The sequence below is a fragment of the Hippocampus comes genome, unplaced genomic scaffold (assembly GCF_001891065.2).
Source record: "Hippocampus comes isolate QL1 unplaced genomic scaffold, H_comes_QL1_v1.1 scaffold155, whole genome shotgun sequence".
NCBI lineage: Eukaryota > Metazoa > Chordata > Actinopteri > Syngnathiformes > Syngnathidae > Hippocampus > Hippocampus comes.
Window position 1 is genome coordinate 1,699,162 of NW_017804967.1, and position 12,964 is coordinate 1,712,125.

The 12,964-nt window shown below is 42.1% G+C and overlaps 2 protein-coding genes across 3 annotated transcripts in view; both read right to left on the reverse strand.

Annotated features, from left to right (window-relative positions):
* sh2b3 (SH2B adaptor protein 3) overlaps positions 1-2,535 on the reverse strand; it is a 47,580-nt gene extending 45,045 nt beyond the window's left edge. The window contains exon 1 of the mRNA XM_019888184.1: positions 2,197-2,535. The gene's annotated coding sequence lies outside the window, so the exon portion shown is untranslated. The remainder of the gene's footprint in view (positions 1-2,196) is intronic.
* A 5,002-nt stretch (positions 2,536-7,537) lies between these two features.
* On the reverse strand, positions 7,538-10,948 carry pheta1 (PH domain containing endocytic trafficking adaptor 1). Of its 2 annotated transcripts, XM_019889349.1 has the most exons (4): positions 10,710-10,948; positions 10,273-10,367; positions 8,304-9,090; positions 7,538-8,188 (listed from the first exon to the last, which is right to left on the reverse strand). In XM_019889349.1, the coding sequence occupies exons 2-4, from the start codon at positions 10,307-10,309 to the stop codon at positions 8,089-8,091; spliced, it is 924 nt and encodes a 307-aa protein (XP_019744908.1). In that variant the 5' UTR covers positions 10,310-10,367; positions 10,710-10,948; the 3' UTR covers positions 7,538-8,088. The 2 variants fall into 2 exon arrangements, with proteins under 2 accessions (XP_019744908.1, XP_019744917.1); XM_019889358.1 differs by having other exon boundaries at positions 7,538-9,090; positions 10,710-10,938.
* Positions 10,949-12,964: the final 2,016 nt, after the last annotated feature.

Sequence of the window (12,964 nt, forward strand, 5' to 3'; positions counted from 1 at the left end):
ACCCTTTGGCCCCCCTTCCCTCCCCCACAACGCAGCCGTTTCTCGGTCCTCACTCATGGTCTCGTCAGCAAAGTTCCTGGAAACCCCGAGAAGAGAGGAAGAAACGACGGCTGAGAGCGCCGAGACGTGAGGCCGAGGTCACGTGCACTGATCCGCCAGAGACGGCGGACATCCTGTTTCTTCTTGGAAAAATTAACCATGGTCCAAAGCACAATTACCATGTTTCATGTATGCCTGAATGCAGGAACAAAAGCAACTCATCGCTGACATCACTGATGGACAATCCGGAACAGCGGATACCAGCGAAATGAGGAAGCATATATTGGAATACATGAGTTAAAAAAAAAATAACAAAAAAAAACATAAAAATCTTTTGAATCGTGATTTTGGGTGTACATATAATACATGTGTGTGCGCTATTCTCGAGAAATTACGGTAATATCACAATTTGAAAGACCCAAAACCTAGTCAAACTCGGAGTGTGAGCAACACGTTCATGAAAATGTCCAAATAAACATTCTCATAATGGGTGTCATCTGTGCACCTCACTAGACCTCAGTTGAGCCCGCCTCAAGGATTACCACTCCATGTGTTTTGCTTTGGTCTTTGCTTGTCACTCGTGATCAGAGTGAGTGTTACATGTTCATTTAAGTGTGTAAGAATGATTTAAGAGGGGTTTTTTTTTTTTTTTTAATGCTGCTTATCCTGAGCAGGGTACAGGCGAGCTGGAGCCAATCCCAGCTGACTTTGGACGAGAGGCGCGTCACACTCTTGAGTGATTGCCAGTCAGTCACAGGGCACGTACAGACAAACTGCCATTCACAATCACAGACAGTCACAGTGCGAGTATTCAAGTGGTTCTTGAAATTTTCTACACTAAGAACCAAGTTTTCATCAAACACGGGACAGGTTTTATTCCTAATACAGTTGAACCTCATTTCAACGTATCCCGTTCACGTTTTCGCCGCTATAACGTCAACGAAATAATGATTCAAGTGGAATGTTTTGCACGTAAAATTTCAATGAATGCACCCAAATAAAATTTTTATAAACAATCAGTTCTTAAAGAGAAATGCAAATGTATTGGAGATAAAAGTTGAAAATAACTGAACTACACTTAGGCAGTGATACTTTCACATGCTCGCGCGCCACTGGAGGTATGTGTGCAACACTTTGAGGAACACTCGAGCATTCAATGAACGCACCAGAATATACACAAATTGCATCCTCTGATTTGATTTTGCAGGTTTATGGGGCATACGTGTACATTACATGGGTACAGTAAATCCCAACAATAGTTGAGCTGCAAGCACCGACCCCAGCTGACTTTGAGGAGAGGTTGCATACACCTTGGACTGCTCGCCGGCCAACAGCAGGGCACCGTATACAAACAACTCACACTCACCTTCACACCTAAGGGCAATTTAGAGTCTTGAATTCACCTAACATGCTAAGAAGCCGGAATACCTGGAGAAAACCATGCAAGTCAGTCTAACCCACAACTTGTAAACGGTGAAGCAAACGCGCTAACCACTAGTGTGCCATGTTGCTCTGCATCTGTTTAATTTATTGGACTGAATAGGGGGAAAAAAAGGGAGAACATGCAAACACAGGAAAGCCGCTGCCGAGATTCGAACCCCAAACCACAGGATTGTAATGCACTGGCAATAACAAAGGCATTGCAAATAAATTCTGACAATAGGGTTTGAAATTACATTCAGGAACTTTTACAATTTCTGATACACTAAGACATTAGGTTCTCGTTCATGTTTAATATGTCACGACATAACAGACTTATCTCAATGTTTGTACATAGAGAAAGATGTGCAGGTGAGATGGGCTAGCTGAGTGCCATTCTGCGTCATTGCCATGGTGACCATTGCCAGACTTACGTCAATTTTTCAATGACAGCGTCACAACAACGTGGACTTTTCGCCAACTACTTTAAAACACATAAACACACTTGTGCCAAGTTTATAACACACGGGGCGCTTCACGAGCAATGCCAGAAAATTGCAGTTCCCTTATAAATGTCACTTCGGTGTGTTTTCAAGGTGAAAACGAAAAATAACTGCGGTGTTTAGGACGTGAACGCATCCCAGGGGAGTCGTCGTTTGTGGACAGTGTGCCATGTGGCGAAAAGAGTGCAAGTTGTTCAAGTATAAGAATGTAAATACTTTGCATTAGTGTACTCACGTTCTCCGTTATCTCGGACGGGCACCCACCGCTGCACGACGACAACACAACAGTTTGGACTTCGCATAACGGAAATGTGTCGAAAAGGCATCAAAAAGTTGGTCACTAAAGTGGCGTCGGCGAGAAGAAAAAAATGAGCGAGAGTCGACTTCAACGGCAAGAAGTCCACAAAATGGTCTCTCGGGCTTCCATTATGACTTGACGCGACAATGTCTCCGACTTAAAAGAAAAGAGCAAAAAAAAAAAAACTTTAAGGCACGAACTTGACGCGGAAAAAAGTGGGGACCCTCGTTTCCGCTCAGTAGGGATGGAGGGTGGGGGGTAAAAATATACACCGCCGCGTCAAGTTTGAGACATTTCACAACAGCTTTTCCGGCTTCCGCTTCAGCAAAAATAAAACTGAAACGTGCCAGTTAAAGAAGACCTGTTTTTTTTCCACAATTTAACCCTGGGGCCCGTTTCAAAATGTACTACTCTTTGGACACCGTGGAAAATAAATTAACACCTCAAAATGTGTGTACAACACTTTTTTTTCCATGAACACAACTTATTTTACTTCTTTAAAAATGATGTTAATTTACATATTTTAATGTGTTGGACTTTCATACAGTATTTGGCTTTACACAATATTTGTGAGGGATTGGGAGGGGCCCAGCCCACATAGAGCCAAAATTCTGATATAAGTGACGCCCATTGAAATGCATTGGGAAAAATATAATAACTATTAAACCTTGAAAAAAATTCCCCAGAACGCTGATAAACATTCAATCCATGGAAAATGGGGGAAAGTGTTTCACGCCTCTTTCCCAAAGTCAGCTGGAATTGACTCAAGCACACCTGCAATCCTAATGATGACAAGCACTACAGAAAATGGATGGATGAATGAATACAAAGTGCTAAACATGCCTTTACACTTAGTTAGTATGTAGGAGCCTGACTTTTGCTTTGACTTGGTGATATGCACACATTCTCTGTCGACATGAGCCAGGCTAACTCCCACAGCCCGGATATTTTATTTGTTTGCTTCAACAGATGCAAATTCCTCCCACAAATGTGCTTTTCATCTCATTTCCGACACACAGGGTGAACAGGCATGACCTGAGGCTGCAGGGTCTCATGACAAACCAAATGCTTGCTTCCTGCGCGGTGCAGTCAAACATGCTATTGTCTCCAACTATTATGTCTCTATTATGTCTATTATGAAAAGAAAGGAATTGTAATCGAATTCGACAGGGCTAAAAAGGCTCATTTGGAGGGCATGAGCGCAACTTCCATTTCATTCAGCGTCTGTGTTGTATTTGAGGAAAAGCCAGGGCGAGTTAGCTTGCGTGGATTTTAAAGTGTTTTTACTTGAGACCTCATTAAGACTTCATGTTCATCCATCCATTTTCTTTTGCACTTTAGAGCAGCATTCGAGTCAAAGTTGAGCTGGAGCAGACTGGTCCACCGTGTTGTCTTGGACATTCATTTGATTGATGACAGCCTGTCTGGCTCGGACAATCCAAGACCTGCCATTTTACCTTATTTAATGGGAGTGACTATGTATTTGGAAGCAAGTTCTCGTTGACTCACCAATTTTCAGAGTAAAATGCTGGAAGCCATTTCATTGATACCGAATCAGGCACACACAATTCTTCCATCGTCTTTTTCCTTTGTTCATGGTTTGACAACACATTCAGTTGATTGAAATTTCTGTCTTCAGTTACACTTTTATTGTGATGCTGTTAAAAAGGAAGTACGTTCCATTTGTCTCTATCTTCATATCGTTAACATCTCTGACAACTCTTTCCATGGACGACCCAGGCAGCTTTCAGAGCATTGGTATTTATAGTACATACCATTAATAACACAAACATGATTGACGGCCACTCCACACACATCTCGTAGGTTATTATTTCTTCATTTCTTTACCTCACAGGATTAATCAAGTACAAAAGTAACAAACAATATTTAAGTACTGTACACAGCATTCCATCATAAAGCGAATACCTTTCCCACAATGGCCAAACTGATAAACAGCGCCATCTGGCGAATGAATGAAAGGCGACACAGTACTGTACTCTGCTCTGTGCCGAATCGTGTCTGCCTTGCCTGCTCGCAGACAGGCCAGCCCCTTTGCGCTGCCGCCGCATGATTGTTTTGCACTTTTCCCCATTTTTTTTCATCGTTTTATTTGGGTTCACACAAGTGTTTGATTTTATTATAGTTATCTTTATTACGGAAAAGATGTCCCCAGACAGGCTTTGCTACAGCTGTTACAGCACTCTACATACAGTACAGTATAAGCATGTAATACACTATGGTAAAGTTCAACCTAGTTCAGTCTATTCAGACTTGAAAATGTATCGTTTACAAGTGTTTTATTTTTTCCCTTCCTCTTAAAGTAAAGGTGTCCCCAGTTATTACATTTACAGCACTTTATAGGCTATTTAATTTAAGTATTGTCCTCCCTCAGTAAAAGTGTCCCCAGGCTTTGTTTAATTACAGTAGGCCAGGTCCAAATTCTCAAGTTCAGGCTATTAAGGTTTCGTAATTGTTAAGTGTTAAAGTACAAACCTTTGTATAATTTACAACACTTACACCACGGCCCAGATGCTAATATGACATGTCAAATAACGTCAATTAAATCAAACATTTTGTTTTTTTCATATAAAAAACACGCGATTCTGATAATTTTCAACTTTTTGGGGAGCCAAACCCTCAAATTTCTTTCGGCCGCGTGGTTTTGCCGCAACGCCGTGAGGGTTATCCCTTTCCAGATCTAAAAGGTGGCAAACCTAAAACTTGGTACTGTAACTAGCAAAGTTGGAAAGACTGCCAACAGGTGAGGGCGCTGCAAAAATGCTGAGACGGAGGGTCGTAAAGTGGTAGAAATTGTCGTAAAGTATGGTTTTACCAGTGTTATAACTACGAGTAAAATAGAGAAATATAATTTGTGAGCCTTTTTAATTTAAGAGGAAAATTAGAATGATCCAAAGTTCCAAATGGCCTGCATAAGAATTCAAGACTTTGACAAGACTGACCAGTCTAGAAAGTTTATTGGGTTGCTTACAGTATGTGATTAAACACATTTCAAGATACGACAATCATCACAGAATATTTGATATTAGTTTGAAATGATAAAACGACTCAAATATAGAAAAGCCTTTCATAAACAACACAATCCATTTATCACATTTGATTACCGTACATCATCTCACATAAATTTTCATTTATGTAATCAAAGTGACACACCAAACTATCGTTAGCAGGAATGATAATTGTACTTTTATGTCAAATATTTGAATATACCACAGTCATTAAAGTATACATGGTTAAAATTGATTATTCAAAACAACACCTGTATCATGTGCAACATTTTTTGAAAGTCACAATATGTAATAGAAAAGATCAATGTTATTTGAGTTGAAATTTGGCACTTTTGATTATGCTACAATTATTATTTATATGGTTAAAAAATAGGCACGGTCAAAACAAAAGACATGCCACCATAGCATGAAGTTAACATTAATGCAAAGATGATTTTTTTTTTTTTTTTTGAGGGTGGGGGGCAGGGGGATACTCCCTCTCGTACCATGTGTGTAACATTCATGATAATGCTGTGCAATGAGGCGGACTGAAGCCACCCAGCCACTGTCGGAACATGTCATTGAAAGAAAGGCAAACAAAGAAACAAAGTGTGGTCCTCTGATAACGCTTGACTGAAACAAAAATAGTTGTTAAAAACAAACATGTGACAAAGCAAAGTCGAGGCCTTCTAAATGAATCACCGTACGATGATTCCGTTTTGCCGAACACTGGCTGGAAAAAAAAAAAAAAAAAAAACTTCCAACATGGAAGAGGAAACGTGAGGTCAGATATTCTCTGATAAGACCTGTGAGGGAACAAGACAATTGTGCAGTGAAAGAGAATGTGAGTTGTGGGGTACACCCTGAACCGGTCGACAGCCAATTGCAAGGCATGTATACACAAACAATCACTCTCTCACGGTCTTCAATGAACCAAAAAAGCATGTTTTTGAAATTTCAGAAGACGCCACAGAGAAGATGCAACCAGACAGCCTGAGTCGGGATTCAAACACAGAACCTGAAAACTGTGAGGCAGGCCAGCTAGCCACTAGGCTGCCAAGCTCAGGAATGAGCACTACTGTAGAAGGTGTGCATGAAAAGCTTCTGATGCATACGAAAGTCTACCCGAACAACTCACCCGCCACCATACATCAAAACTAGAGTGCATAGACCATGAATAGAAACAATAATGTATCGAGTACCGTATTTTCCGCACTAAAAGGCGCACCTAAAAGCCTTCCATTTTCTTAAAAGCTCACAGCGCGCCTTAAAATCTGATGCGCCTTTGGTATGGTCATTACGGTAATATGTCAACCGCAAAATGGTTCCTTGCTAGAGACATGCTTACAACGCAGCGTTCAAACTTAAGGCGATTGGTTTCGCAGTTGAACACGGAAATAGAGCAGCGGCAAGAGAGGTCAATGTTAACGAGTCAATGTTTCGACTTGCTGTTGGTTAAGTGAACCGTGTCGCTGCCTTATTCAATAAGTTTTACTGACATCTGTTCGTCGCTATATAAATCAGGGTGTAGTGTAGTGTAGTGTTCTGTTGGCATTTCCTTGAGCGTAGCTCCATCTAGTGGATGCATTGTAGATTGCGTCTTACAATGCGGTGCGTCCAATATATGAAAAAAATTACAAAATAGGCCATTAATTGAAGGTGCGCCTCAGAATCCAGTGCACCTTTTAGTGTGGAAAATACGGTAATGGAAATGTATGAATGGAAAGAGTGGGTCAAGGCCAAACTAAATGGAATGCAATGATTAGTGTAGTTGTGGACTTCCATGTTTCACTTAGGTTCCTCCAGCAGCTTGTCGTCATTTGAGTCACTTGTTTAAAAAAAAAAAAAATATATAAAATCACATTTGAGCAAAAAGAAAGTGTCATTACAACCTAAGACCTTAGCTACTCTGTTGCCAATATTCCATTGACAACTGTCATCAAGCAAAAGTGAAGAAAATGTAATATTTCTATGATTTTTTTTGCTTGCATTATCCCCGATTGTACAACAAGGCAGTTGCTTTTTCCTGTACCCGACAGAATGGACAATGACAAATATCCTCGTCAAAGAGTCAAAACAAAGCATTTGTTGTGAAGCAATGATGTATTCGCCATTGATACTATAGTGGTTCACATAGCTGACCGAATTTGATTGGTCAATTTCTACTCATAATGACGCTGTCGCCATTTCACACAGCTACTTTAAAAAAAAAAAAATAAAATAAAAAAAAACTTCATTGGACCGCACAAAAGGATGGGAATGAGTGTCAGGTGTTAAACTTCAACACAGTGGTCCCAGTATTGCAAACTTCATTACAGGCAGCGTCTCTATACAACAGCACCACAACCAATTGAGGAAAATAACGCTTTTTACAGCCCCGTGTATAAAAGTGGCTGTGACCTACAAAAGCAGAAATTTGCCCTGTCGCCTCCACTGTGTCTGTGCTGTTTCTATAGAACAGTGACACAAAAAAGGTGGAAAAATGCTTTTCCGGTTGGTGTAAAACTGGCTACTACTGTCAAATGTGGGTCGACTTTCTATCTCCGTTCTGTCGTGGCGCCATTTGTACCAAACGTTGATTTTGGAAAAGGCAAAAATGCCTTCTGCTACATCCAAAGGTGTGGAAAAAGCTAGATTGTCTTTGTCTCCTTTTCCAGAACATGAAAAGTCAGAAAAATGCACAGTTGGTGTGAAACTGGCTACCACCTCCAAAAGGTGAAAATTGCTCGGTTGACTTCAAATCATTTTGTGTCTGTGCCTTAGGGGTCAACTTCATCCCTCCATTTTTGGCAAAATGGGGGAAAAAACAACTTTTACGAACAGTCTATGAAAAGTGGCTTGTGATGATCATTTCAAACATTCCAGGGTGTAGTCTGCTTTTAGCAGCAAGTCCTTGGGGATGCTCTCCAGTGTCCGCCTTGACCCTGGAAAACGGAACCACAACGGAATGAATTATTTTTGGAGAACTTGACCCCGTCTCCGTGGGTTCACTGACTCTGCAGCCACTGTGCCCTCAGTTCCTCCACCTCCAGTCCGTACCAGTCGTGGAGCTTGGAAAAGCATCCGGTGCCGGGGGAGAAGGGGCTCTCCAGAGACGCTCCTCTTCTTCTGGGAGGCACCGGGGGAGCCTTGGCCCCATTAGCCCCGCCCTCCCAGGCCACACAGGAGGACACCCCATCAGAGGAACCATTAGCCAAGCCGGGGCGCGGTTTGCTCCAGGCGACGCCGTTCTCCTTGGGACCTGCGGACAAGAGCTGGACCTCGTCCTGATGGTTCTTTTGTCCGGAGCTGGAGGACGACGTCGATAAGGACGAGGACGACGAGGACGATCTGGATTTGGACATTCGCTTGGATGCCCTGGGCCTGCCCTGCGGGCCTCCGCCAGTCGCCTCTTGGATCTCCTCCAGCTGCCTCTCCAGCTCCTTGACCACCAGCCTCATGTAGTCGAAACTGGCCCGCGACAATGCTTTGACCCACGACTCCATGGCTGCCTGGCTGTCGGCCGCCATCTTGTACACGCGAGCCCGGGCGCAGTCGAACTTGACGGCAAAGGCGAACTCCTCGGCTGACTCGCAGAGCTCCACGGTGCAGCCCTCCAGGATGATGACGCCGATGGGCTCGCGGCTGTCACGCTCCTCAAAGTAGAAGAGCATGTTGCCCTTGAGGACGAACCAGCGGCGGTGATACGCCGTGTTGCGCTCGCCCTTCTTGAACAGGAAGCCCGTCTTGTCGGGCGGCGAGTCGCACGTGGCGTAGTGGGCCACGCTGCGTTCGTTCAATTTCATCGTCACTCCTCTTTCTCTCGCTCGCCGGATGATTATTTCATCTGCAGGAGATGCATGGAAGGGTAAACTCACTGCAAGGGCGACATTATAGGTAAGGTTTCCCTCAAAGAGTCGCTCATCGTGTGAAAATCAGACGAATGTATCGAAGGCTGCAGCTGTCAAATATTTCTAAAATGCCCCCCGACTGTGAAATTTGATTCGGAGTCAGACGTTTGAGTCCGATGGAGGTGTTTATTTGGATGAATTTTCATTCCGTGAGGTCATTTGGTTTCATTATAAACAGTATCCATGGCTTCACGTAAATCCAGCTCGAGAAAAAGATGACAGTTGGCTGGTGGTCACCTTTGGATATATTCCGTCTTTTACAGACCCTTTCCTCAAACTTATTCCTACAAAGATGGTAACGCGACTGCAGTAACATTTGCCGGTATGGACAAATTATCCTACTAATAAGCTGACATTACAGACACAATTACCCTTCCTTTTATTTGTTATTCCATTTTTTTATGCAACATTTAATATAAGTACTGTCGTTCAATTTACTTTATATCTAGAAGGTACTTGGTGGTTAAAAAAAATGAAAAAACAAATTCAATTTTGATACACATTTTCTGCCAAATTGAAAACGATAAATCCATTTAACAAATAAATATGACACTTCATTTGCTTTTGTGGGCCACAAAAAAAAAATAAAATGATATCGCGGGTCAGCTGCGGACACCGAGCCATGAATTTGTCACATGATTTAGGGGATTCAAATCCCTTTCACTACAAGATAAACTTTGCTTTTCAGTCACATGTGCGACCATAAACTGGGTCACAACCTTGAGTAAACAACTCCAGTCACAGTGGACACATCCACTTTAATCATGCATTTAGATCAATGATTGTCAAACAGTCACGGTTAATTTTAGCTTGGTGGTCTGCTCAATAAATCGCAATCAAAATCATTTTTTTAAGTCGGTAAATCAAAAGGCAAATAACAACAATAATGCAAACAAATATGAATATCTAAACTTGAGAATCGAACCCAAAGCTTTAACTGTCAGGCACACGTGCAAATCACTAGCACACCCTGTAGGCTGTAAATATGTCATTTTCTGCAAGGAAAGGAATTTAAAAAATATTAAAAATCATAAAAGTAGATCCTGTTGTCTTCAGTTAAGTAAGATATAAGATTATAAGCGAAAGTAACGTTTGACTCTCCAAACAAAGCGACTTACGTGTACGTGGTCTCCTGCATCCATTCCGCCTGCTCATTTCATTCCAAGCGTCCACATCTCGTATTTCATCTTTTCAGGCAATTTTCAATCACATCCTGACAAAAATGAGAAAAACACGGCAGAAGACATGTCACGTTTGGTTGGGAAAATGTGATTCACTGGCTTCGTCAGCAGCTTTTGACGCATCAGCACTTTTCCGACTGTTTAAAAAAAAAACAATAAAGTAAAATGAAGGGAAAGAGCAAAAATATTGCTTAAGTGCGTGGAAGTAGATCATTTTGTGTTTGGAGCACTGTACAGTTTTCGCCACTTTGACGGACAGATCGAACAGATCGTTTTAGCGTTCAACTTATACACATGAAAGCTCAGCTAGAGGCGTTAGCGTCTACATTACGACGCCCATTTTTTAATTATTACAGTACTTGGAATCACATTACCGGTGGAGTCTTGATGTCTGTTCTGGAACAAGTCCTCATAGCGGTGTCCATCTAGCTGCCCTCTTTCTCCCATTTTTCCCATGTCACGTGACCTACAGAAGGAGCGCTAGTGTTGGTTTCACGCAGCCAGCCAGTTGGGCGGGGATTCTGAGTGGGCTTCATTTATATGTCCACAACAGATGGACGGTACTTAAAAACGAGCGCACCCGCAGGAGAGGTGGTGGACCGCAGTGCCGCTTTAAAAAAATAATATAGTATTCATTGAAACAATACAATGCTTATCGTCATTCCATACATTATTATTAGACCAATGTAAAAATAATTCTACAATAAAATAGCTGTTAAAAATTTACACTCTCACACACACACACACACACACACACACACACACATACACGCGCACCGCGTACACACTTACACAATTTGGTAAATGTTTTCTCTCTCTCTCTCTCTCTCTCTCTCTCTCTCTCTCTCTCTCTCTCTCTCTCTCTCTCTCTCTCTCTCTCTCTCTCTCTCTCTCTCTCTCTCTCTCTCTCTCTCTCTCTCTCTCTCTCTCTCTCTCTCTCTCTCTCTCTCTCTCTCTCTCTATATATATATATATATATATATATATACACAGGTATATTATAACCACTGAGGATAGAAGACAAATCTATTTGACAAATATTAATTGCTTTGGTAATAAAGTTTTTTTACTTGAAACAAGGCGGCCCGGTAGTCCAGTGGTTAGCACGTCGACTTCACAGTGCAGAGGTACCGGGTTCAATTCCAGCTCCGGCCTCCCTGTGTGGAGTTTGCATGTTCTCCCCGGGCCTGCGTGGGTTTTCTCCGGGTACTCCGGTTTCCTCCCACATTCCAAAAAAACATGCATGGTAGGCTGATTGAACACTCTAAGTTGTCCCTAGGTGTGAATGTGTGCCTGGATGGTTGTTCGTCTCTGTGTGCCCTGCTATTGGCTGGCAACCGATTCAGGGTGTCTCCCGCCTACTGCCCGAAGACAGCTGGGATAGGCTCCAGCACCCCCGCGACCCTAGTGAGGATCAAGCGGTTCGGAAGATGAATGAATAATTGAAACAATCTCCCCACTTTTTTTTTTCTTCATTTCGCCCCAATAGGAATTACAATATTAATGAGCGTGAGATATTAACGCATTTTCGGAATTTGGGGACAGGCTCTGTTCCTTATCTGCCGCAAATAGCGGGAACTGATTGCTCTCTTAATTAAAATAAGCTTTAGCGTTTTATAAAGGCAATTCGTGGATTTAGACTGGAAATCCACGGGGACGGAGTTGGCCCGTGCCTAATAATGTGACAATTAACGATGTATTAATCACACATTTTATATTTTTAAAACACTTTGACGGCAGTATTTAACATTTAACATAATATTGTGCATCCACTGCCCATAGTAACAGCATCAAGTTTAACTTTGATTTGGTGTTGTTTTTTTTTTATTGTACAGAGAGAAGGTTTTTTTTTTCCAGTTTCATTCATTCATTACTTTTTATCGCTCTGCAATAAATTTCAGTTCGAATAATTCTCGCAAAATTAACCTGTGAATAGTAACAGTCAAAGAAACAGATGGGACATCACACACACACACACACACACACACACACACACACACACACACACACACACACACACACTTGTAGTACATTAGACTAGAGTATATGGATATACTCTGTCGCCCTCAGGCTACACAGCATTTGCAGCCACCGTGTAGAAGCATTGTCATGTTTTGCCCTGAGAGCCTTCAGTCAGTCAGCCCCACTCCAAGCCGCATGCCAAACACCAGTGACGTGCATGAATGAACATTTGGCACTGTGTGCGTTCGTCTGATGCAGCACAGATGCGGGAAGCGGTTTAACAATAGTCAAAACAAACATTCTGACAGGAAGACGAGGCCTTGTGAGGAAATCCAGACGAGGCTACCTTCTGATGATTTGACTCTCAACTTTGGACATGTGCCATTTGAAAAATGAAGGTCAGCAGAGCGGGTGAGTGGATCATGTCTGAAAAATAATCAAACCCAAATATTGTCAAAGAAAAAGTACGTAGAAGATCTTTTAAAAGATGTGAAAATAAAAAGTAGCCCGTCACTGAACTGCCTGGAGATGGTGCTGTGCAGTGTGCTGTGACCAGAAGGCTACCCCTGAAAAAGAATGAATCTCAATGTAACATTCGGGTTGACGAATTAAAACTGTTGACATTTTCACCCCCTTCATTCCTCCAACCCTGACCTTCATCTTTTAC

Excerpts from the sequence above, each read along its gene's own strand:
- pheta1 (XM_019889349.1), bottom strand. The coding sequence starts at position 10,309 with ATGAGCAGGCGGAATGGATGCAGGAGACCACGTACAC. Across the intron at positions 9,091-10,272 it reads ATGCAGGAGACCACGTACAC|ATGAAATAATCATCCGGCGA; the intron begins GTAAGTCGCTTT and ends CATCTCCTGCAG. Across the intron at positions 8,189-8,303 it reads TTTTCCAAGCTCCACGACTG|GGTCAAGGCGGACACTGGAG; the intron begins GTACGGACTGGA and ends TCCGTTTTCCAG.